The sequence below is a fragment of the Aythya fuligula genome, chromosome 5 (genome assembly GCF_009819795.1).
Source record: "Aythya fuligula isolate bAytFul2 chromosome 5, bAytFul2.pri, whole genome shotgun sequence".
In the NCBI taxonomy this organism is placed as follows: Eukaryota; Metazoa; Chordata; class Aves; order Anseriformes; family Anatidae; genus Aythya; species Aythya fuligula.
The window spans coordinates 10480230-10505625 of record NC_045563.1 but is presented as its reverse complement, the minus strand read 5'-3'; the positions used below and the strand labels follow the sequence as shown (position 1 = coordinate 10505625).

General features: G+C 43.7%; 1 protein-coding gene across 2 annotated transcripts; it reads left to right on the top strand.

Annotated features, from left to right (window-relative positions):
• Positions 1-2734: 2734 nt before the first annotated feature.
• Positions 2735-24993, top strand: TRMT61A (tRNA methyltransferase 61A). Of its 2 annotated transcripts, none has more exons than XM_032189481.1 (4): positions 2735-2822; positions 5141-5505; positions 14876-15142; positions 24328-24993. In XM_032189481.1, the coding sequence occupies exons 2-4, from the start codon at positions 5175-5177 to the stop codon at positions 24654-24656; spliced, it is 927 nt and encodes a 308-aa protein (XP_032045372.1). In that variant the 5' UTR covers positions 2735-2822; positions 5141-5174; the 3' UTR covers positions 24657-24993. The 2 variants fall into 2 exon arrangements, with proteins under 2 accessions (XP_032045372.1, XP_032045373.1); XM_032189482.1 differs by having other exon boundaries at positions 2735-2862.
• The last annotated feature ends 403 nt before the right edge of the window (positions 24994-25396 follow it).

Sequence of the window (25396 nt, the reverse complement as noted above, 5' to 3'; positions counted from 1 at the left end):
ACATAAACCAGTTATCATTTTTAATGTAGAAGAAAACAAATAAGACTAAGAACAACTTCTACAATCGTATTTTCAAGTGTTTTTCATCACAAAACCCAAAAAGCATTACCACAAGGAACTGAAGGTTCCTTTTGTCTTATCCCATAATCTATTGCCACATGCAAGAGAAGCAATCACCTGTTCTTTACTATAATTGTTTTATAGATTTGCAGAGTCAAGGTTACCTCCAGAACCCAAATCCAGGGGTTCATTTCTGTTGATTGGATACGCTCTTTTCCTCCCAGGCCTGCAGAACAGGGAATACCAGTCATTTTAGTTATTATAAGCCAGTCGTGTTCTCAATGTGCCATTCATTATAGCACTTCCGACACAAACAGACACCTCTTCTTCACACAACTTTTATCTGAAAAAAGACTTGTAAAGAGAGTCATGGTGGCAACATAATCAAAATATATCCAGTGTACATGTTTAATAAACACTGCACCCCCTATCCCCTTTTTCTCACCATTATTTGTCAAATTTCTAAAATTCACTAAGTCAGAAGTGGCTATTACCTCACTGGGTTTTATTCAATGCTTTGAGATTTGTTGAAAACTGTGTGTAAACTGGATCCTACCTTCATTACAGCATCCCATCCCGGCTTCCCTAGTGACTTAATTATAGATGTTGTGCTGTGTGTCAACAGCCTCTGATCAACTGTTTTATCTAGCTCATCTGCTGAGAGAATACTTTCTTTGGATAAGCCTGTATTGCCTGTTGGACTGTGATAAAGGCATCAAAATGTACTTTCCATGCTGGGATGATATCAGTGCATACGGACTTGTAAACTACGCTGCAGCTTGGCAGTTTCTGATGGAAAGGTAGAGTGATTACTCCAGAGATCTCTGCAGTAAGCTTTAACAATGAAGAATTAAGGGAAGTTAATCATGGGCCACGAAGCTAACTTCCTAAGAGGCTTAATTATAAATGTTATGCAGTGTAGGACTGCAAGAGGAGATGGGTGTTGGCTAGTGAATGTGTCTTCTGAAATTATTCATGTGAACATAAGATGAACCTGAAGAAATATGGTATAAACATCTTCTTGAATATCTAGAAGAATACTTCCAAATTAGGAAATAGCAAGAGAAAACAGTTTGCTACATATAACTGATTTTTTTTTCCAATGCCTAACACAGCTAAATAGCAGGATCTGGCTGGAGCTGCATCTGCTTAACTTCACAAGTGAAAAATTTCTTCCCATTTTAATTTATCATTTAATATGTATCTGCCTAGTAATTATCCACGGTGCATTTTTTTCACACTGGTTGGGCAGCCTGTTGAAAATTACTGATCATTTGCAGTAAACTGAGTGCCTGTGAGAACCATGAGTTGTTGAGTGTCCTAATCTTGCATACAGTCAGGCCCACAGTGATCTGAACAGCAGTACTTCATGGGAAAGAAAGGACACAACTATATAAACTATGACAAATGCAACCAACGACACACACAAAAATGACACGAAAAACAAGGTAGGTGCAAATATAAAGGCGCAGCAGAGCCGTGATTGCCAGTCAGGAAAACAGCTGAGTAGGAGTCTGCAGTTTAAGAAACCTCTGAAACTGCATACATTATATTTAGATTAGATGAAGGAGAGTTTCATAACTAAGTAACAAAGAGTACTGCAATTATGATATGGGCAGGTCAATAGCATAACAGAAAACATGTTCTCACTGAAGATGGTGTGCAAAATTTCCCTTATCCCGAACGAAATCACACCCATTAAAAAACTCACAGGCGGTCATCCAAACAGCTCTCAGGTCAGCAGCGTACATCGGTGGTGTCATTCATTGTGGATGTGTGACTTTTTCTCCACTCTTGTGCGTTACCACTTATTGGTGAACCCTCCAGAGTTATCTGATAGAGACGGGAACGTTACCTGCATGTCCGAGGTGACTCACATGCCCTGTGCTGTGCCCGCACCCCTCCCAAGCCCGGTGGCCTGGGCTTGTTGGGAGCAGCAGCTGGGGCGATGCTGTCCTCCGGCGCCTCTCCTTGCCTCCCGGCTCCATCCCCACGCCGCCGGGGCACCTACGGCTCTCCACATCACTGCAATCCTAAACACAAGACACGAGTAGGAGTTAGTACAGCGCTATTTGGGGTTTCGGTAATGATTCGGCTTCTCACGAGCCCACATTCAGTTGTGGGTTTCGCCGGCAGCCTTCAGAAACCCGCGCTGAGCGGTCGGTTGGTCGTCAACCGCCTGTCCCTGCACCCGCTGCTCCTCGGGGAGCGCCTGGAACTTTCTGGAAGCCGCTTTGCCTGGAAGACCTGCGTGTGTCGACGGCAAAGGGGGTGTCATTCCCTGTGGAAGGGGCTTCACCCCACAAGCTGTAGCCCTGACACTTTGACAGATAATAAAGACGAGCTCCCGATGGGCTCACAGCAAACCACCAGGGTACAAGCCCCATGGAGGCAATCGGTGTGGGGGGAAAGAAGCCAAAATTGGGAAGAACCACCCAAACCCCCACCCACAGGGACCCCACGAGTCACTTTATGGCCAGGTGTAGGGCAGCCCCACAGCGGGCAGGGACCGGCTGGGCGTCCCCGGCCCAGCCCTCGGGGGCTCCCCTCCATGGCGGGGGGCGCAGCGCTGAGGGGAACCGGGGCACGGGGGAGCGAGGCAGGGCTGCAGGCAGGGCTGGCGGGGGCGGAGGCGGCGGGGAGCGTCAGCAGCCTGCGACCGGGCTGGGAGGAGGCGCTGGGCGGCCACAGCGTGTGAGGAGAGCCGAGCCGGGCCGGGCCGGGCTGGGCGTGCTGGCGGGGCTGAGCCCCGGGAGGTAACGGTAAGGACACGGTGGCCCCGGGGGGACGCCCAGGCAGGAGGTGAGGGCGCTCCCCGGTCCCGCTTTTCGCTGCTCCGTTTGTGCTTTGAACCCCTCACAAGTCCGGAACTGAGGCGCTGCACGCCCGAGCCGCCTCCACCGCGTGTGGCTTGGGTTTGGGGTGTTATCTGTGTGTGTGGCAGCGCCTGCCTTCCTCATCCTCCTCATCCTCCTCATCCTCCTCAGCAGGGTCATCTCCACCGCCGTGGCAGGGCTTAGCCCTGAGGGAGATGAAGGAGCCGCCAGCTCTGCGGCCACAGGGGTCAGGGAGCGCAGAGACAGAGCTGGGGTTTGGTCAGAGCCAGCACAAATCGTAGGGATTCCCTCTGTGGGATCGCAAGGGATCGCCCGGGTCACCAAGTGCAGGTCGTAGCAGTCGCAGGTGATGTAAAGTTAAGGGGAACCCAGAGGAAAACGCCAACCCCTTGCCACAAGCCACAGGTCCACCTTCACTCTCGCTCCCCAGCAGCCTGTGGCAGAAATCCACACAGGCGCACCGTGACACCTGGAAGAGAAAAGGAGGGAGTGTAGCAACAGGGCATTAGGCCCTGCACTCATAACGGAATGGAAAATGACTGAAAATGCATGAAAATAACTGATGTTTGTCAACTGATGTGCTCCATGTCATAGGGGGAGGCAGTGAAGCTACCAGAGCTCCTCACAGACCCCCAGCTTACCCCAAAAATAACCTGCCAGGTGCTGAGAGCTGTCACCGGGGATGTCAGCATCCATTGTTCTGATGAGCTGTGATAAATGTAGTGCTCAAAGGGAGGCAGAGAAATTAGAAGCCAAAAGGAGAATAACTCCTTATTCCTGCAGAAGTGCTGCAGGAATGATGCTTTGCTGTAAAAGAAATGGATTGCACTCACACTCTTTCCAAATGGCATTATTCTAAACAAGAGCTGAAAACTACATTTCATAAATAGTATCCAGACTGAGAACTACAGATGTAATTCATGAAAGATTAAGAACATCAATATAATCAGATGGTGCAAGCTATAAAACCTGGTTAAGCATCACTGTACTATCTCACAAAGTCCAGTATGTGTACATTTCTGCATTTATGGGATGTTCTGGCTGTTTCACCATATGTCCAGACAAGCCTGTTCTGCTTTGGTATATGAATACGTGTATTACATGTCATAAGCTTTGGAAGTTTGGGCCACAACCATTTCTGTCTCTCAGTCTCAATGACTCCAGCAGGCAATTTATAAACCCAGCTGCTTAGCAGGAAATTGAACTAAAACAAACATTGGTCAACAAAAACAGACTAGAAAAAAGTTTTTTAGTGAAAACAGTGAAGTAGGTCTTACATGCTCGATACAAAAGCACCCAAACTAAGTAATTATTCCGAAACTAAAATTAGTGCTGGCCTTCATTTCTAACTTCGGGATCACCATTGCCTCATTAGTCAATTCCTTCCACAAATTGATCAACCTGCAGCTTAGGTTGTTAGCTACCTTATCTGAAAAGCAGTGCCAGGTTTTATTGTAAACTGCCTTCCAAGATCGATGTTTTCTTCTCAAAGAAAACAAAATTTAATTGTAATTCTCTAAACAGCTCTGAGAACACGGGACTAAAATGATGCAACTGTGTTTGCATTGGCTTGCAAATGGCTGTTTATGTTCAGTTACAGCACAGATCACTTCCCAGACAATTACTTTGCTCCCCCAATGGCAAATTAAAGGTTGTAATATTGTTTTTTCTTTGTACTTAGTCAAATTCATACCTAAATTAATGTGGATACTACCTTTATCTTATCTCTAAAGTTTCATTTGGAAAACTTTCAAGCAAACTTTTGCTAAGTGGTCCTAATAACTAGTGATTGATATCCAGGCAAGTAACCATTGTCTTATGTTGCAAATAACCAAGGGGTGAGCCAACAGAAGGAAATAAAAGTCACTACTTAACAACATACTCTGAGAGCTTGTGAACTGGAAGTGAACAGACTGCTGAAATTGATACTACCTTGCAAGTTTCCCAGTAGCATTGTGGAGCAGGCTGAGTAAATTATAATGTATTTGGTAAATTTTCTTTTAAATGTATCATATAATGCTACAAATACTGGTTATATGCAAATCAGTGGGATCTTTCCATTGATTTTAATTGAATAAACAGTGTGGCAGAGGGAGGTCCCTCAGTTTCATGGAGTTCTCTTGCTAACATCTCATTTGCACAGTGTGTACTTTTTTATATATTGGGGAAAATAAAGTAACTTGTCTGTACTTACAGCCCTATCACGATACCATAAAACTGTCTTGATGTTTATTCCCATTTAGGTGACAGCCACCAGCCCACTACAAGACTGTCACAATGAGTTTTATTGAATATGGAGATACGATAAAGGATGGTGACACAGCTATTGTGTTCTTGGGCCACGAGTCCATGTTCCCTGTGAAAGTCCAACATGGGACCGTAACTCAGACCAAGTACGGGGTCATCCGGCATTCCATGGATCTCATAGGCAAGAAGTATGGCTCCAAAGTGACCTGCAGTAAAGGAGGATGGGTTTTTATTCTTCATCCAACTCCAGAACTGTGGACTATGAATCTTCCGCACAGGACACAGATTCTGTATTCCACTGACATCTCTATAATCACCATGATGTTAGAACTGAAGCCGGGCTCCATAGTCTGTGAATCAGGTAATAATTAATATGTTGAAATCCTTTATTAAGGGCTAACACCAACACTTTTCATGAAAAACAGGCTTAACTTTACATTTTGCAAAAAGTCTTTTTTTTTTTCCATTGTGGTGTAATTTTCCCAGCCTACACATTGAGTAATTCTATTTAATTTGCACGTGGTATCAGCTGCTGTTTCTTCAACAAGCGATGCTACTTCAGTGTGTTGGCCTTATGTACATGTATACCTTTGAGTACACGATTAATTCATCTTCTTAAAATAAATACATAAACATTTTTCTTTCCGTTCTCTAAAACTGTTAAGCACTTCAAAAACATTTTCAAAATATATTATTTGAATCGAAATCCAGACCTTGAATTATAAGTTAGAGATAAAACAGTTGAGGTGAAGTAGTAAAAGGCTCTGAAGACGAGAGGTTGAACTCTAGTAATAAGGGAAATAAAATGTCAATACATTCACCATGTGATACCACGTAAGTACATACATTTCATCGTTCTCTTCCCAAGTGTGATCCACTTGTAGCACTTCAACTGCATGCAAAACGCACTAGAGTTCTGTGATATAATGGCTGATGCATTCATTAAAGTCCTGTGTTGTGTTTCTAAACTTGGTTTAGTGTATTGCCCCTTCCATGATTTTGCATAATTCGCAAGTAAGGAGGAGTTAAATTTCATTTAGATAGACATTTTCCTAGTTAATACAGTTTAAAATAATGCCTTCATGGTTTTATTGCTGCAGGCAGTATGAGGCTTGCTTGATTTGATCATGTTTCTCTAGTCTGGGAAAAATATGAACTGTAGAGAGTTTGTCCTCATTTTTTTCTGGCTGTTTACTTGGAGTCTTTTTAGGAAGCAGTCCTACATGCTTCCTTCTGTAGCAAAGGATCTGCATGATGGGGTTGTACTGCACCGCATTTACTTGCATTTAACATTTCCTGTTCCCACCCGTGCATAATTTTGGGCAGCTTTGGGTCCAGAATGGCTGCTTTCCAGCACAACCGAAATACCATTTATCTCTGCGTCCAGTTACACCCGCTAATAAACAGGGGGCACATGGAGCTGGCTGCTGTGTGCTGGCACTTGAAAGAGGCAGAGAAACCTCTGGTAAAGTGGCCAAGCCCTTATGTGTTCATAATTCAGTTTGTAGGGCAATTACATGGTTCTGGGGCTGTCATGGAAGTAGCAGTGTTGTTCGTAGTGCAGGTCTTTACCTCCTCCCCTCCTTGCTTTGTGGGAAGAATAAATACAACAAATTGGGTTGGGGAGATGTGAGTTTCTGCACGTCCTGCCTCACTTGGGACAGGTGAATGTTAAAGTACAGAGCTGCACATAAAATGTTTTCAGTAATGTCAAAGGTACCTCGATGAAAATCTTTAAAAGCTCATTTATCTAAACAGCTAAGAAATGGAAACACTTGGTGAGGTAACCAGTCCAGATTGCCAGAAATGTTATGAGTCAAAGGTTGTAGCTGCAAACAATCCTTTTGCTAATGGGAAACTGTCCCCAGGTTTATTTTAATGTCTGTGCTGTTCTAATGAAAGTATTTTAACTTCAGCTTTCTAGGACAAGTGGACAGTTTTACTACTGCAGTTGAGCTTGTTGTGTTTGTATTGCCTGAAACATTCACTGTACGTGAAGAGAAAAGGAGCATTGTGTCGAATTCATCTGGTTAATCTTGAAGCAAGAGCTTTACTGCAAATTTGCACACAACTGACCAGAAGTGGTGATTTGAATTAAAAAATTGTACATGTATTGACGACAGGAGCCTCCTGTGTGATGATGTAACCTACTTTGGTGGCATCCAAAATTAGACTGTGTTCAGTGATCCAAAATCATTAGTTCTAGATTTACCTTGCGTGACCTAGAAGGAGTTAGCCAATGATGTTTAATAGGAACAAGACAGGAAATCTGGCCTAATAATGACATTTGAGTCTGCTTCCTCCCATTGCTGCTGGCTTTAGATGTATCTTGAGCATTAATTAGCATGGAGGTCTGTCTTTTTTGTTATCTGAACACGTAGCTGCTGTAGGGATGGGCAAAGCAGGCACAATAAACAGGCCAGGCTCTTTTCCCTGTGTCTTAGAACTGTAACAGGAATGTAACCAGGGCAAGCAAGCAGAATTGTGGAGTAATCTGCACACCTGTGTTAAGTATGGGTGGATAAAGTAAGGTGAAATGTCCTCTGTGTCGTGTTCGAACACTGGGAATTCCAGTGTATGTGAGCTTTTGTGTGTGCTTAGAAGAAATCAGGAAAACAACCAGAAGGCTCAATTTGGTGTTGCTTCAGTTGTGCAGTTCAAATTGATTAGTAATGATTTGTCACAAGTGATATAAACATATTAATACAGTTTTTACTATTTTAATTATCTCTAATAAATACATAAAGAGTAAGCTTGTCAGCAGCACATGCATAATTAAAGCGATCCAAGCATACTCTATTGAGGCTATAAGGAAACTCAGCATCTGCCCGATGTTCCATGATGGAGGCACAGGAATATGATCTGCTAATTGCTAATTTATGACAGTATGCTGAGATTTTAAAACCATTATCGCTGTTGTTGGAGCTAAGATCTCTTGAAAGTATTGGTCCCTGGTATTTGGAATTGACCTCCTGAAGGAGTATTTAGCAGCCCGATCTTTCCAGAATTAAAGGGTACTTGAGATAGCTGCTAAAATACCTGCTGTGGGTGGCCTGGTAGTACGAAACTTTCATTCTCATCAGGTAACTCTGGTCTTACTTGTGTTCCTTGCATGCACAAGTCCCTGTTTAAATAAAGGAATAAACAGAGTCTTTATTTCGTGCCACCACACTCTCTAAAACTAAACTTGATGTCAACTTCCAAGGCAAGGCTATTCTCAGCCCAGTGATTACAGCTGCCTATAGGATAATAACCCCATTTAACAAAAGAATTTGAGGTTTTGAAATTTATTTTTATACTACATTGGTACAAATATGAAACCTTTCAGATGCTTTGGCCAAACCAAAGTATGTAAAAACTTTTTTTTTTTTTCTTTTTCCTTTTTTTTTCCCAGTGACCACTTACATAGGCTTTTTTGCTGTCCTCTGTCCCTGGTAAGACCTAAACAATTATCTGTCCTAACCCTCTGAATTACCCGGGAAATGCAGTACAGCACTGTGTAACCTTGTTTAATCTGATAAATCTAAGAATTATTTTGGCTTCGACAGAGCGTTGTATTCAGACAAAATGTAATTTAGTCAAAAGTATTCAAACCACCATCCCACTGATCCGTTAGCACTCAACAAAATCAGACTCACATGAGCAAAAATGTTAATTGGATTTTTTGCTTCCCTCCAGCTATATCCCAAATTAAAAATTGCTAAACCCTGGTCACTGCCACAGAGCAATGGATTTCTGAAGCCACAGACAGGATTTCTGAAGGCTGAGGGCAGTACCCTGGGTCCTCACGGCTTCTTTGTGGAGGAATAACAAGAGCCCCTGGCTAGTCTTACACTAGAGCTTCTTCAAAACAGTTATGAAATTTTCAACCTCATGGTCTGAGTATAGATTTTGTTAAGAGTACGCTCATAAAAAAATAATGAGGACTTAATGATTAATGGGTACTTAATAAATGATTAATAGTGTATTGTGGAGTCCCAGCAAGTCAGCTGTACTGCCCTGACTCCTCTGACTTTTTGACAAACGCTGCTCATGTCTGCACCATCTCTGTGGCAGAAGTGCAAGTAAACTGTTTGCAGCTGTATCTTCTGTGTAAAGTGCAGACCAAAGCTTTGTAACTATTAATTTGATTTTGGAACATACGCTAATTAACTTTATAATGTCTCCCCCATCTACCTCTTAGCAGCTGTTCACCTTAGAGAAGAAGTCAAAAACCCGATCCTGGTGTGACACCTTTTGAAGCAGAAGAAAGGCCTCATCAGGACACGTCAGAGAACATTGTATTCTCTCGGCATACCAAAGACCTAAACCAAAACTGTGGCCACTTGAGGCATCACTCTGATGTATGCAGCCTTGCAGCAGGGCTGCAGCTGATGAGAAATGCTGTTCATGCCCCAAAGTGTTTGTTTCCAGACTTCCAGGCTTGCTGTCATCTTACCATTTCACTTGGCTACCAAGTGCATTTCTCCTGCAGCTCCGAACTGCACGATGCTACGCCCGTTTTGCAGATCTCCCCATAAGGAGCTCCGACTCTTGAATCTCTAAGAGCAAATTGTTTTCAGTCTTTACATTCCCATTCCTTTTGTAGGCAATGCCAGTCTTAAAAACTTGCACACTGTTAGCGCCCCGACTCCTGGATCTGGTCAGTGAGCAGTGGCCCTCTCTGGCCTCCTGCTTCCTAAGATGCCTGTTTTGGCAGCGTGTCCTCAACAGACAGGCAAGGGAAAGGGCTAATCTCCTTCCTTGTCATTCTTTCCCTCCCGCTCCTCTTCCCTCCCTCCATCCCAGCTCTTGCTGTCTCTCATTTCTGCCACCGTTTATGCCTTTGACTGTCTTCACGGTAAGATCTCTGGGTTAGCTTCCATCAGATGCTTAATATCTCTTTATATATTCGCTCAAAGTGATTAATGACTCCCCTGTTACATAAACTTGTCATGTACAGTGAGCAGTCTTCCTCTGCTCTGCCTTTCTTGACAGATCCTAGCTGTGGAGTTGTTAGCTCTGTCTAAAGATTAATTTTCCTCTGGGTTTGAGGCTCCATCCGTTCTCGTGGCTGACTCATGACCTCTCTTACTATTTGCTGGGTTTAAGCATGGTAGCTAGGAGACTAACACAGCAACACTGCCATTGTTTTGTTGTATTTGCCCATTTTAGAATACCTTGAGTAGCCAAATACTGCACCACATACTTCAGTTCTGTTGAAATATCACTAGGCACTGTATTGATCCAGTATTTAATAGCTCTTCATAGTTATCACTTTTCCTGTTTTCAAGCTATATGAACTTCAGGGTGCACTTACGAGCTTCCCCAGCTTTATTCTGGATTACAAAGCTGCCGTAATAAACTCGGCAAGTATTTTGCAGGTGCACAGCTCTAAACTTTATGGGTTATAAATCACAATGTGTACTTTTTTTTAAAGAAAGTAGTATCCATGAAGAGAAATCTGGGGGGAAGGCAAGCCAAGTGATAGCTTGCACTGAGAAAACGTAGTGGAACACAACATCAGGTCTCCTGTGTCATAGCATGGCTGGGATTGCAGGAGTGTAGGCAAATATCCTTTGTAATACAAAAACCAGACTGAACAGAAAACAGTGTAAAAATGTGCTCTCTTGCTCAGCTCTCAGTCAAGTGCTGTGTTTGGTGCTGGGGTAACACTCGTCTGTGTCTTGTCAGTGTCCTGATGTGCATCACTCCAGTACTGAAATAGCAGGTGGTGGTTTTGAAGGGGTCAGATGTTGGCTGCAGCAGCTTTGAAAAGGTGAGAAATGATCTTAACGTGGACATTGCCTCAAGACTGAGGTGTGCGAAGGCTTCTCTGTGGAAAACCTGTCACTTGAATAAGCAGAGAGTGGGAAGAACAAATCTTTTTGAGGTCAGGAGAATGATCGAGTTCTTCGTCTGATCAATACTTTGCTGTCTCTAATTCAGAAGGAAGTATCAATAGGCACTGAGCTGTTGTTTCACCTCGGTGTCCACTTGTTAGGATATAAATCCTTCTAAAGCTGCTCCGGTGTCCTTGTCTTGGGAGAGGGGAGAAACATTCCCCGGAGCTCAGATGAGCCTGGGAAGGGAAGAACAGCACGTTGCTGTATCTGCAGGGCCACTAGCCAGCTAACCATGGTTTTAACATGGGATCTTAATTCATGCCTTTGGACTGAGATGGGCTGCTTTCCTGGTCCACATCCTGATTCCCCGCATAGTTCTTCTTCCTCAAACCCTGAGCTTTGAGCTTTGAGCATAGCCTACTGTGGACCCTGTGGCGTCTCATTAAATGCCTACAATGCAGATGTCTGCTTTTTGACCAAGATGTTTAAAGTCACAAAAATCAATGTAAAAGTGCATTGTACTTTCACAAGTCATAGGTGCAACAGCCAGGGTGAGATTCACAGATCGTGTTTCTTCATCTAAATGAGCTCTAAAACGCCAGCTGTGCTGGTAAGGATTCCTTTGGTACAGTTTGAGTTATTCCAGTTTTACCTCTCTTGCAGAGCCTTTTCATGATTAATTTGCTCTAGTTAAATGGCTATTGTCCTGTGGTAGAGAGCAAACGGTTTCTCAGGCTATTTATAGTGCAAACTGCCAGAAAGGCAAGGATCCTGCTGTAAAAATTCTTGCCCTACCTTCTGCTTTCAGGGCCAAATCAGGAACAGGCATTTCACTGTGCCCATGAATGAAGAGAAATGAAAATACTGCAGTCCATCCACTTCTTAGCTTGCCTCTTCCGATAGAAATACTCATTTGGGGCATTCAAGGTTTTGTTCTTTTGTATGCAGGTAATTCAGCTACAGTATTTCAGGTTTGGTAGAGTTCTTCCAGTCCATGTTTTCAGCAGTGCTCCTTACATTTTGCTGCTTTCCTGGCAGGTGCTGTATCATGCTAGGGCTGCCTTTCATTTCCCAAGGAATTCTGAACCTGGCTGGAACTTATTTCAGGCTGGTGCCTAGGTGTCACGTGTTGCTGAACCCTGCTTTTTTCTACAGTGATTTTGAAATGAGGACAGAGAGAAATTGGAAAGGAATTGAGAAGGTGGTGAGAAGATTCGGATGTGGATATTGCAGATTTGCAAGGGAGGAGGTGAAAATAAACGTTCATTTCCCCATCTATAACAGCAGAGAAACATACCCCTGCCTTCTACAGACAGTGCTGACTGGGTTTTAGGAAACTGGGTCTGGGAACTGCCAGACCCTTGGTGAGGATACTCTTGATGAACCACAGCAAACTATCAGGCACACGAGAGTTGAGGGTCTTCGTTATTTCACAGGATTGGGTTCAGAATCCCCGGTCTTTTGAAGAAAAGAAGAAAATTTGCAATGGTGGGTGATTCATAGCCATCTTCTTTGTTTCCTGCAGTTTTGAGAGTGTTGTCAAGGAGAAGGCAGGCAGCATCTTCAGAAATACTCTCATTAGTGATGTTAGCGTGATAGAATTTAATGGAGTAAAGTGTGATCCGTGTGTATTATTCTCATGTTTGCAGCAGCCCAGTCAACAACAAATAGTTCCTGGCAACCTTGTCTAACAAAAGCTCGGTCTGTGAGGCATGCCTGCAAGCAGTGACTTCCAACATCCTGTTTTTGGTTCTGGTTTTGGCTTGGAGTGTTTATGGATTAAAAAAAAAAGAGTAACAGAAAATAAGCCAAAATATCTTAATGGGATTTCCTTCCAGTATCTTCTCTGGTGTTTTTAAAAGCTAATTTGAAAGTAAAGTGATTAAAAATGTGAAAGAGTATGAACAAGGAAATCGGATACATGCGCAAGCTGCCTCTCCTTTCTGCTCATATCCCAGCTGTGCTGACAGACCTTCTGCTCGCTCTTCCAGATTAGCTGAGAAGGATGCAGAAAGCGGGCAGCATTACCCATTTGAAAGGTAAAATAATTAAATTTGGTGAGGTTGCAGAAGTTCTCAGCTGTGCAATCCTGCCTGCTGGCCTGAAACGGAAAGGCAGAATTTCAGTCATTTTAGCATCCCATGGGCATCGCTGCTTTTATCGTTAGAAGACAATCAATGAGATGCTGTTTCTTTGCTATGTAAGTATATCAGAGAGTTTTGGCAACCACGTGGCTGCTGTGATACCATTGCCTGTTTTGAACAGGGAGAATGCCGACGTTTAGAGCTGACAGGTGCCGTGAGCAGTTTTCCACATGTGCACACAGAGCTGCCATTTGCCTTTTGTTTGCTTTAATCCTGGCACGTATGCATGCATTTTCACGTTAAATAAATGTTTGTGCCACAGCTTCTCTCTTCCCTTGGATCTCTTTGGGGCCAGTGCTGAAATTGTAGGTCCTTCTCTGCCTAATCTGCCCCATTAGAGCTGGGGGAGTTGCTGGCCTGCCTGCTGGGGTCACAACCCTCGCAGAGGGGAGCCGAGGAGCAGTGCCCATTCTGCAGCTCATTTGGTTGATCCCATGGCAAGCACGGGCCCTGAGCTCTGTTTACAGTCTGAACGGCTCCCTTTTCAGAGCTGTCAGATTAAATGCAGTGCCACAGCAATATTTCTCCCCTTCTGTGACTAGAGGGAAAGAGCCTTGGATCTGTCAGTAAACTCTGACTTCCTGTATGGTTAGGGGAAGTATTGCTCCAATTAAGCAGCACACCAGCCTCTGTGTCCCCTAATTAACTTCCTCTCCGCAGTGTCTAAGCTTTCTCTGCTACTGCTGTACTTCAGGTTCTGTCTTTAAAAAAAAGAAAAAAAAAACTTCTAAAATCTATGCTAGTTAAAAGAACTTGCTTCAGGCTGAAATACAGCCTGAACCGTCACTGAAGATAGCTAGAAATAGATTTTCTTTTTACAGGAGAAATGTGCTCCCAGTACAGAATTATAAATCAATAAACACGGATAATTTGGGGTAGCTGTGGGGTTTTGAGTTTGGGGGGTTATTCTGCTAAATGCCATTTCAGTGAGTAATTTGCAAGGCAAATTGGTATATGGGTGTTTTTTTTTAGTGAAATGGTTATTAGTCATTCATCTAGTTAATACGCCAATGGATCATTAAAAATAAGTTTCCTAAATTATCAAATTAAAGCAAGAAAAAAAGTTTGTCTTCATAGGTAGCCCCTCACTGTACATGGCAATTATGGACAGTTGCAGGTATGTGGTGGCTCTCGTTAAACTCCATGAAGGTTGTGCAGGCACGTGGATAGGTAAGTCACTTGAGTAATCAGCTCATTTGGTCAGTGTGGCTGCAAGGAGCTGAAGGCCTTAGTTTTGGATAATTCCAGTGTGAGCCGAGGGTGCCCAGAGTCTTAAGAGGCAGTACACGTGTCCATGCAAAAAATTTGGCCTTTAGGACCAGTAGGGTTTTCAAACACAGACCCTTGCCAACGTCTCTTCTTTGTTCTAACAAAGTTTGAGGTTTTGAAAATGCTCAACTTTGCTTTCATCTCTTTTTTACGCTAGAAGAGTCTGGCACTTTAAGAAAAAAGTATCTCTGGTTTATTTTCCTGAATGTTTCCTGTTGGGTTTGATCCCTCCTGTCCTGTTGTGGTTCTTGTTAGAGCTATAGTTGGCCCTTGGCATTATTTTAAATAATGCTTTGAGGACCCTGAAGACTGTTTACTAGATCATTCAGTCTCCTTGTTGGGGAAGGACTGCTCTCTTTCAGTAGTTTAACCAACAATTTGTGTTCATGTTGGTTTCGAGTAGTGTTCCAAGCAGCCGGACTGATGGAGAAGACCAACATGCTAACGTGGAGCACTGTCAGAAGGCATTTCATGAGCTCTTTTTCTTTTCCAGGTACAGGCAGCGGATCCCTCTCCCACGCTCTCATCAGGACAGTGGCTCCCACAGGGCACCTGTACACGGTGGAGTTCCACCAACAGCGGGCTGAGAAGGCCAGGGAGGAGTTTCGGGAGCACGGGGTGGAGCATCTGGTGACTGTGACCAACCAGGATGTCTGCAAGAACGGGTTTGGTGTCTCAAACATTGCAGATGCTGTGTTCCTAGATATTCCGTCTCCATGGGAAGCCATAGGACATGCAAAGGCAGCGTTAAAAGCTGAAGGTAACCGCACTGATCTCTTTTTAGGAAGTACTGTGCATGCACACATCTCTGCCTCTGAGCTATATGCTAGATCTGCTCCTTTCCATTGTGTGATCGCTGTTCTCAAATGTCAGTCTGTAGGCATTTCGAAGGATGAAAAACCTTCAAAAGAGGTCTGCGATTTGCAGCAAAAGATTTGAAAAGAGCAGAACAACTTTTTCCTACAAGCCTGTGCTAGCTGCTACAATTAGCAGGGGCAGGTTGCTTAAAAAAAAAAAAAGGAAAAACTTTTTTAAAAAAACAACACAACACGTTTGAAGCTTTGTCAAGTGCATTTTGCTAGATCTGAGCGTGTGTGGGCAGCAGCAGCAACAATGAATGCTGAAAGCAAATTTCTTTGGCACTTCAGTGGAAAGGTGTTTGTATAGAAGGTGTTCAGAAGCACTTTACATCAATCATTGCAGATTTGGACCTATTTAACAGAGCTCTCCATTGGTAATGTTAAAGAAAATGTGGTTGTACTTAAATATGCTTGCCAATTTCTGCCTTAAATCTCTGCTGTTGGAGGTAATGAGAAGTTTGCCATTGGTAACAGTAGGAACTGAACATAAAGGCTGTTCCAGCTTGTGCCAGCTATTCCTGGACAGTGACAGCAGGTGGGAACTGCTATTGAGCAATTGGATGGCTTTTTTCAGTTTATAATAAATCTTTTCCCTATTGAAAAATAAACTTCAGTGAACACATCATTCTTTTATCCTGGAACAAGTTTTCCCCTAATTATTGTTCTAACATTGTAGCAGTACTGGTGTGAATCTGAGCTAACGTAGGCCAGGCTGCTCCCAGCTACAAAAGTGGTGTTGCTAGTAAAGGAAGTGTAGGGAGCAGAACCCAGCCCCGTGCTGGGACACAAGCTTAGTAGAACACTGACTTCAGGTAAATTGCTAGGTCTTCCTGAAATCACAGCATTTCAACTTGTTCTTAAAGGTCACTGAATGTGCGCTACCTTGCTGAGTCAGGACCAACCCCAGCATTGGGGTCCCTCTGGAAAATTTTCAGGAAAGCTTTCAAATACCAACGTAATCCATTCTTTCTTTTAAAAGTAAATAAATAGAGACTCGTTAGCACTCTACCTGCAAGGGTTACAGCTGATTTTGTAGCTGCTTTCCAGTGTGTCCTGGGAAGAAAATAATTTTCACTGCACTGTACAATGTCCTTCCCATGCTCAAATTATCTAATCTAGTGAGCACAACACTCAGCTGACTTCCCAGCTTAGAAGGCGCTGCATTGCGCAGTCCAATTTGAATTATTTAAGTGCTGCATGTTTAGAATACTAAGCAGAGCTGCTTGAGCAGCTCCAGGATTTGAATCCCTGTCTCACTTCAGCATTTGAAATCCTAGAAAAGGATTTCTGTACATTCTAAATCTGGCCAAACTGGCCATATTCTTTGTCTATATTTGCCTGTGCTACAAGGTTACATCTGCTTAGCCAATATAAAACATATTTTAAAACCCCACATTGTTGTGTTTGTAAAGTGGCATCACACATGTTAGGTACCACTCGAGAGGGAAAGCTGCTGATCCTTGCTGCAGTTTTCACTGCAAATAGCCACCAGTGTCTAAGACCTGGTGTAGGCCTATGGCTCATCTTTTCTGTTTCATAGTACCTGGTTGAGCCGTGGAGCTTTTGTTTTGTTTTGTTTTTGCATAAAAACAAAAGCTGTTTTTTTGTGTATAGTCAATTGCAATAGCAGTAGATACAAACTTACACATGCCTCTGTTTTATTCCAAATCATGTGGGTAGTTTTTGTTTGTTTGTTTTAGGTTGGTTGGTCTGGTTTTCTGTTTTGTTTTGTTTTTTGTTTGTTTTACTGCTGTAAAATCTAAAATATGATAGAAGAATACTGTAAGTGCTTCTCTTTCCCTACTGCCAGCAGATTATTTCATAGTGCTCCTTTGTTTTGTTTTTAAGTAGTTAAAGCTCTTCTGCAGTAAGAACAGTTTGTGCACGTACTGCTGATGTTCACGGCTGTTCCAAGGGTTAGTATAATGATAGGGCATCACTGGAGGAAAGGAGTCGTTCCATTCTTTTCCCTCCATGCCCTCTCACTCACATCTGGACAGGGTCACATTGTGGGTTTTACTGCGATGCACAATGCTAATATTGCAGCTGTGCTGCCAGACAGTGGTCATTCATTCCCCAAAGTCTTAAGGTGCTTAGAATGAAGTCAGGGCTAAAGAAATGCAATACGTAGCATCAGCTAGCCTCCTCTTTAAAACCACACTGTTCATTATGGAGTTTTCAGCTGAGACAGTGTGTAAGAGAGAGTTCTTAACCTTAACAAATCCTTATCAAATCAGTATTTTCTCTCCTACTTAGGCTCAAGATCCTGAATCTTGCAGCTCCTAGTAGGCTGAGTGCTAATGATCCTCTTCACAGGGTACGCTTATCACTCACGTTATGCCTTACAGTAGGCTGTAAATGTGCTGCTTACAATAGCTTGGCCTCCCATTTAAAGCACTGCCAATTTGTGAAGAGCTAGAAGGATAAAAATGCACAGAGAGCTTGTGACTAGAAGGTTTTTGTTCCCTAGTGATGCGCTCTGCTGATGATGTTCAGGCTTGCATCTCAGCTGCATCCTTCTGTGCTCATTTCACCAGTCACGCTTTCGAGCAGAAATGCTGCTTGTAATACCTCTCAGGCACTGCTGCACTGCAGAACTTGCCTTCATTCCCAGGCTTGCACTGTTTTCCTTTAGGAGCGTCAGCTGATGAATGTGTTTCTGTAGTCATGGCTGCTCTTCGCGTTATCTGACCTTGGTGGTTTTGCAAAGTTGCTGTTAACCCCTTTGGGCTTATTTAAAACAAAACAAAAAAAAAACACAATGGGGAAAAAAAAAGTGAGGTAACAAACATATCCTACAGTTCTTAAATACCCTGAAACTTTTGACTCAGTCATCTCACAGCTGAATACTGTAGTGCTTTGATTATAATTCTGCACCCACCTACTCCACTCTCATAAATATTGCCTATTTCTTCCAAGGCCGTGGAAGATGATGCATTTGTGTAATAATTTTCCTACAGGTCTTAAATTTTCAGATAGGGAGATGGAAAAATACAGCCATATATTAGGCTGGATGGGCCTCTTGCATTAATAAATCCGTCCTTGGTGGTGCTTAAATTAGCAGTCTGAGTAACAAACGTATTACAACCACCCCTCTGTTATTTCCATTCTTTATATTAACGATATTACTCTTACATCCAGACTTTCCACTCCCTTTTAAGTGTCATAAAGCCCATGAATTATGAGCTTGTCAAATTATGATCCATGGTAGACCATGTGAATCAGGTAACGTGGTGCTGTCAGATCTCCCCCAAAACTCTGCGGGGGAAGTCCCCTCTGACCACCTCCCATATGTATTTTCCTGCCATCACAGAAGCCCTTCAGCAATGCTCTACTCTTTGCTGTTGCTTTTTATTTCCAAAGTCTTTTGTTTGTTTTGCTTGTTCACAGTGGAGTTAAAACAGGTAGGTCTTGCTTACAATTTTTGCTCTAGCACAGCCATCGATTGTTGTCCTAACCTGCCGGGTTTGGTTCTTACAGTTGATGTACAAGCAAATAAATAATATCTCATCCTCCCAGCAGCCTGTGGTGTAGGTAAGGCATTGCTTGGTTTTGCTAGTTTCAATTTTCATTTGGGCTGGCCTCCCTCCTCCCCTGAGCTTTCAGGGAATACCAGTTCCATGTACAAAGCCTCACTGGCTATTTTTCTTGAGGCCCAGAGGTTATTCACGGTCCCGTTTTTCAACCACCCAGGTGTGGCTTGGAGGAGCAGCTGAAATCCCCAGCCACAAGTCTCAGGGTAGGGAGAACCCCAGGCTGAATGACGCCGAGAGGGCAGCGACATGAGGCCGGTGCTGGCTGGGCTCAGGCTCCCTCAGGAGCACTCAGGGGATGTGTTAGGGCTGGAAGTGGAGCCTTGCAGTCTGGCATGCCGTCTAGACTGCCTTCCTCCACCCATGCAGGTGGTACTCAAGGCAATATCAATGCTTCTGACCACAGGAGATTGTTTAGGGATAAATGGATGAAGCCATGAGTGCTTGCAAAATTTCATCACCAGCCTTTACTAGTGTGGCACCTGCTGTGATTTGAAGGAGACTTCACTCAAGGTGAGGTTAAAAATCCACTAACTAAATCGAAACAGCCTCTCAGTGTTGAGGGGGCATCTGGTCAAGAGCAGAGCTGCCCCACTAGAGTCTGCTATCTTCCAGCTCCCAAGCACGGGCTGTTTGCTGGGCCAACCCCAGTTTTGTGTTGTTGGAGGGCATTAACCTAGCTCAGGTCTGTCAGGGATTGTTGGGTCAGGTGCCCACAATGGGTCTGGCCCCATACCCAGAAGCAGAAGTGATTCTCTCACATGTGAGTCCAGCAGGATTCCTGCATCATAATCCATGTTGAGAAAGGCTGGCCCAAATCGCTGGCCTTTGCACAGCTTGTAGGAAGTAGCTGGGGATGAAAGGAACTTTAAAGGAAGTGTTAGGTTTTATTCCCCAGTTTGGAGCCAACAGATATTTAGTTTTTGTACATGCTTTTGCCAGCCTGGTCCCAGTGAGCAGGAATGAATTCCTCTGGAAGGATGTACCTACAAACATGGAGGTTAAGGTCACATTTGCAGAAAAACACATCAAGCTCCTATTAATGAGCTGGCAAGTGATTCGGAGAAAATTTTCTTTTCTGAATCAAGAAACATCCTTTAATTTCTTCCGACAGCCAAATCCTCTAATTTCACTTGTCAGGGAAGCTACATCAAATCGCCCACGAGCACACTCACTTAAAGGACGTTCTGTCCCCTTTTTCAGAGGCAATATTTTTAGCGTCCTACTAGCTCAGAGTAAATGCCATGGTGATGCTGCTCGGTGACTCTTCTTGCCTCGCCCCTACATAATGTTAATGCCTGTGTCGTCTTTTTCTTCCATGCGATCTTTGTAACGCAATCTTCCAATTACCACGATGCACTGAGATCCCAAAACGCAGAGCTGTGTTCTTTTACCAGAAATAAAAATGCTGTGCTGTATTCCGTACGTCACGGAATCGTTTCCAAAATTATGGGCTCCAGAGCTTAATGGTGCTGCACTACATATGTTCTTTTCACATCCTCTGAATAATACTGTGACGATGAAAAAACCTAGCAGAGAGCTCGTGACTCATGCTACAGCCTGCAGAAGAGAGGGTACGTAACTTGGACGCATGTTTTCATGTCATGAGTTGGAGTTCTTGTCAGCTGGGCAGCACTACCAGCTTTTCCATACTGGAAACCTACGGCAGAGTTTAGCTGAGTAGAACTGGTAGAGATGCCAGTCCTTGCTCAGACAAACCAGAAGCCAAATTGCTTGTTGGAGTTGCACAGGAACACACCAGGAACTGCTCTTGAAAGAGGAGCAACTTTCAAGGCACTGATCTCTGAGATAGCAGGGTGTGTCCCGTGATTATGAGTTAGATACTGTCTGTTCCATGTTTTAAAAATGTACAGTGCTATGTAGATGCAAATCCTCTGTTATTTCCCCCCCTTCCCTTAAGCTCTCTCCTCTAATTGTTCCAATTGTACTTTAATTTTCATATGCTTTTGACCCTGCTGCTGGTTACAATGACTGCCAGGACTGTGTGGGCTCATTTCAGCCTACAGATTCAGGAGGTTTAACCTCTCCATTAAATGTTTCAAACTCACTCTCTGTAAAATTGAAGGTGGAAAAAGAAATTTAAGTCTTTAATACAGACTCATTATTCTCTTCTCCTCAACTGTAGCACTTGTCAGATGCATTATACATGAATAAACACATTTTTAGACAGCTCTTCAGATCAAAAAGCTCACACAGCTTCCCAATGCGAACAGGATTAATCTCAGATAATTACTGTATCAATTTATGATGACACACAGATCTCATTAAACAAATTTAGGAATGGTAGCTCTCCGAAAAGGAGAGCTCTGAGAGAACACGAACCTGGTTTGTACTCAGAAGTCTGAGTTCAGTTGTTTTTCCTGCTCTCTAGTCTAGTCTACCCCTTTGTCATCCGCAGACAGTGCAGCATTCCCCAGCGAGCTGAAAGGGAGGCAGTACATGTCTTTTCTTCCTTCATTAAGGAATCCTTGGCACGGCAAGACAAAGCACTGCATATTCAAGCCCTTTAAGCCCTAAATGCCTCTTGATGTGTAAAGGACAAGAGGGCTCTCAGAGAATCTGAGCATTGTGAGTGCTGAAATCTAGATTTATGTCTGTTTGGTGGTTGTGACAGAACGGGTTGTGACAAAAAGGGTTGTGACAGAAAGGGCCTAGCTGATAATCCTGCAGGGGTGCAGAGGGCAGCCTGCAGAGAATTCAGAAGCATTTGGGCTGCTGAGGACAGCATCGCTGCTCCTGGAGCAGAAGAGCATGTCCTGCTCAGTGCTTCCTCTTGCTCAGAGTCCACCCTTTTGCAACTCATAAAGCATCGTGTCAATTGAAGCTCCCCAAGTCTTTCTATTTTAGGCAGTCTCTGTTAAGTCTGGAGCTGCAATTTCATTTTTGCCTTCCAGCCTTCTGCTAATTGCAGCCTTCCAACCTTTTGTTAACACCTGCCTAATCAGACACGTCCAGCCTGCCAGTCAAATCCAGCCTGCGGATGGTGTGGGGAGGAGAAAGCAGAGGACACCCCCTTCCCCCTTTGCTGCCATCTGTAAAGACAGATGCTTGGGGGTTCTGCTTCTAAGCTGTTTGTAGGTATATTGGTTCGGGAGGAACGCATAATAATAACCAAAACAATAGGTGCTAAGGGGAAAAAATGCAATTGAAAAAGCTAATAAAACCCACTCAGTTATGTGGAATACCAGCTGTGTTACCCTGTTTTATCACTCTTCATACCTGGGAATCTCCCAGCAGTGCAGTAAGTGAAATAACTTTCCTTTTGCACCTCCCACCTGGAGATCAGCTATTACAAGCAAGAACTTTCTTCTTCTCTACGAAGTGGCTTGAAAGCCCATTTTCTGTACCCCTGCTTCCCCCAGGCAGTCTGCCTTGCAGGAGGGCAGCCTGATAAATCAGCACCAAGTTTGGTGCTGACGTGCTGCAGTCAGCTGATGGCTCTGAGGCAAGATGAAGGTTGCTCGGGCTTTAATTGAAGGCTCGACAAGAACCGTAGGCGGGCCTGCAGCTTGTATTGCAGCAGTGCGTGCAGGCTCCTTGCTGCTCGGTAAATCCACAGCATGTGAACTCGAAAGCCTAAGGATGTCTTGAAATCCTTGTGGTTGGAACAAATAAGGAGAGCTGCCGTACTGTAAATGTAAATATATTTCCAGTTTTTGTTTCGGTGCAAAACACCAGAAAAGCAAGGCGTGAATGAAGTAGTAGTAAGTCTCTGATCTCCCCACAAATTCTTTCTCTGCAGACAAAGAGTCGCTGTGAGCTGACATTTAGCTCAGCTAGACGTTTGTTCAGTTCCGTACACAGTAAGAACGCAGCAGCTTTCTAAATAACCTGTGTGCATTATAGTAGCTTTCTAATTATGTAACAGGAATTTCTTCTTGGGCTTTTCTCTTTTGCATCTACAGACGTGGCAGAAATGTGCTCTGCTCTGGCCAGAAGGGACGAGCTGGTGGATTCAAAACCGTTCTGGTAGCCCTGGCCACCCTGCTAAACACAGAAATCTAATTTCACGGGAGCTAGCAGACTGGGCGTGCAATTAAATTGGCATCACCAGAGTTGGTTAATAATGACACATACCAGCATTATTTTTGCAGGTGATTATTAGATTGTTTTTTAATTGTCACTCGGGGGAACTACTTGTCCAGGGTGCTTTGTTCTGAAGATGCGTGATAAGAACCCCTGGCTGCAGAGACTTTATTCCAGGACTAAAATTAATTCCCTGTTAGTGTGTGGTGGATTAATGGTCATGGAAAGTGTTCTTCCCCAATCAGTACCCAGCACATCAGTGCTGCACAGTAACTGGAGTGCTGCACTGACGCTTTCAGACCTGATGCTTTCTTTTTTTAGAGATATGACTTTAGAAACGAGAAAGGAAAAAAAAAAGGGGGGAGTATGAGATAAAGCAGACTTCGTGTAGTCCCAGCATAGCCTCTATTTTTAGCAGGAGGCTTTGCTCTCACTTGCATGGGTTCTTTAACTGCTTAGGCAACTGGTGTTGGAAGGCTCGACTGGATGAGCCTGGGAGAGGGCTGGGAAGGAATGCAAATCAGGTCAGCAAACATTTTCATCTAATTGTACTAAGTGAAACAATAGCTGAAGCTGCATTGTCCAGCTCTCCTTCCCCCAGCACAAAAGCTTTTCAGGAAGGGCAGTCGCCTTGTGGGACGCTGTGTCCTGGGAGAAAGCACATGCCCTGGCTTTATGGCAGACAGTGTCCTTATAATTCTTTGATCTGATTTGGCTGTGGCTTTTCAGAGTAAATCTGAATCCTTCTATTCTCAGCTGCTAAGGTGACACTGGAGCCAGCAGAAAGTTGTAGGGGGCCTATTAGTTCTCCCTATTTAGAATCAAAAATGAGCCATGGGCAGATGAGGAGACGAGTGTTAGTTTATCACTTAAAAACCTTTCCTAGAGTTTTGAAACGTTTGCTGTGAAACTGCCCGATGTGCTATCCAGTAAATTTTAATGCTCGAGAGACGTGCTCGTCATCTTGACTAAAAGGGTAAAGTCTTAGCAGCGCTCCTTCTATGGCCTGGAGAGATTACTTCATTCTGTACACGCATACCATCGTCCTCAAATAAACACAGCCGCTTTTGTCAGGGTGTGTGTGCACGCACACTTATATTCTAATGAAGGCGACTCTGTACAGTGTGTGAAGAATGACTTCTGGCTTTGTGTAGGTGCCAACGGCAGCTCAGTGCCTCGGTCCAGAGTAGTGGGCAGTGGTTCGAAAGGGATCGACGTTAACAGTTTTATCGTGAACAAATGTGATGGGCAGCACTGCGTTTGGAAGATGAATGAATCTGCCACTGCAATTTTTGAAGGGTCTGAAGCATCTTGTAAAGTCATCCGTGTTTGATTTTGACACTTTTAAAACCCGCACAGTTGCCTCACGAAGATTTTTTCGGAATATTCACACTTCTGTATAACAGTATTTTTATGTGCAGCTGAGAGGATTCAAAAAAAAAAAAAGAAAAAGTGCTTCGTTTTGGTTTTTACCCTCTTTTACCACTTCCTGCCTTATTTTGTAGGTGGCCGCATCTGCTCGTTCTCCCCCTGCATTGAACAAGTCCAGAGAACCTGCCTAGCAATGGAGGAATATGGTTTCACAGAGATTAACACCTTGGAAATTCTGCTCCGAGTGTACAACGTAAGGACAATTAGCTTGCAAATCCCTGACCTTGGAAAAGCAGCCGAGGATAATTCTAGCGCTGGCTTTGACAGCAGCAACCCATCAAACCAAGGTAGCCCCTGCACTAATCTGCAGCAAGGAACTGTGCAGTTCAAAAGCGGCGTGCCACAGAAGGAAATGGTCGGTCACACCGGGTACCTGACCTTTGCCACCAAGAGCCTCTTTTAGTCCATGGCGAGTCTGTGCAGTTCGGAGTGCCTTGTGTGTTTGTGTGTGTTTGCTGTTTTCATGGTTCCTTCTTGTAGGGCATCCAAGTTTTTACTTGTCAGGGAATTCCATATATAGTCAGATTTGGTTGGAATATGCTTTGTTTAAATAGCACACAAGCATTAAGCAGAGCAGCATTAAGGGAATGCTGGAACTCTGGAACCGTGCTCCACTTGCCATCAGAAAGGAGATAAATTAATAGGGAAGGGCCATTCACTGGAATCTGCAGAATAAAGATCCCTCCTGATAAGAAAGTAAAACAAACAGCATACTAATCACAAATAAACTGGGATTTTTTTCTTCCTCTTTATTGAATTACTTTCCTCGTTTTATGTTTTTATTTTTTCTGAGCACCACTAGATACATTTTTTAAAAAAAAAGATCTTCTCTTTTAACACACTTTCACTAACTAGTGTGTGCGTTTTTCTTAGGAATGTGAAAGTGCCTCCTTGCTTCGTTTTAGATATGAAAGTTGCAAGGTCATGTGTTTGCCAGCATGGCTGATCACAGAATCAGTGTTTCCTTGGAGCAGAGTTCAGCTGCACAGAGGGTTATTGGCAGCGCTCAGGAGCACAGCCTCTTACTCCGTTCTGGCATCTGCAAATCATTTCGGTTACACAGAGGTCAAATAAGCGTGCTAATTGTTGGATTTGGATTAAAATAGTAGATTGTGATTGATTTGTAGTAGAAATTTGGACCTG

Bases quoted from the DNA above. Each gene is read 5' to 3' on its own strand.
- TRMT61A (XM_032189481.1), top strand. From the start codon at position 5,175: ATGAGTTTTATTGAATATGGAGATACGATAAAGGATGGTGACACAGCT. The intron at 5,506-14,875 runs GTAATAATTAAT...TTTCTTTTCCAG, and splicing joins CTCCATAGTCTGTGAATCAG to GTACAGGCAGCGGATCCCTC. The intron at 15,143-24,327 runs GTAACCGCACTG...CTTATTTTGTAG, and splicing joins GGCAGCGTTAAAAGCTGAAG to GTGGCCGCATCTGCTCGTTC.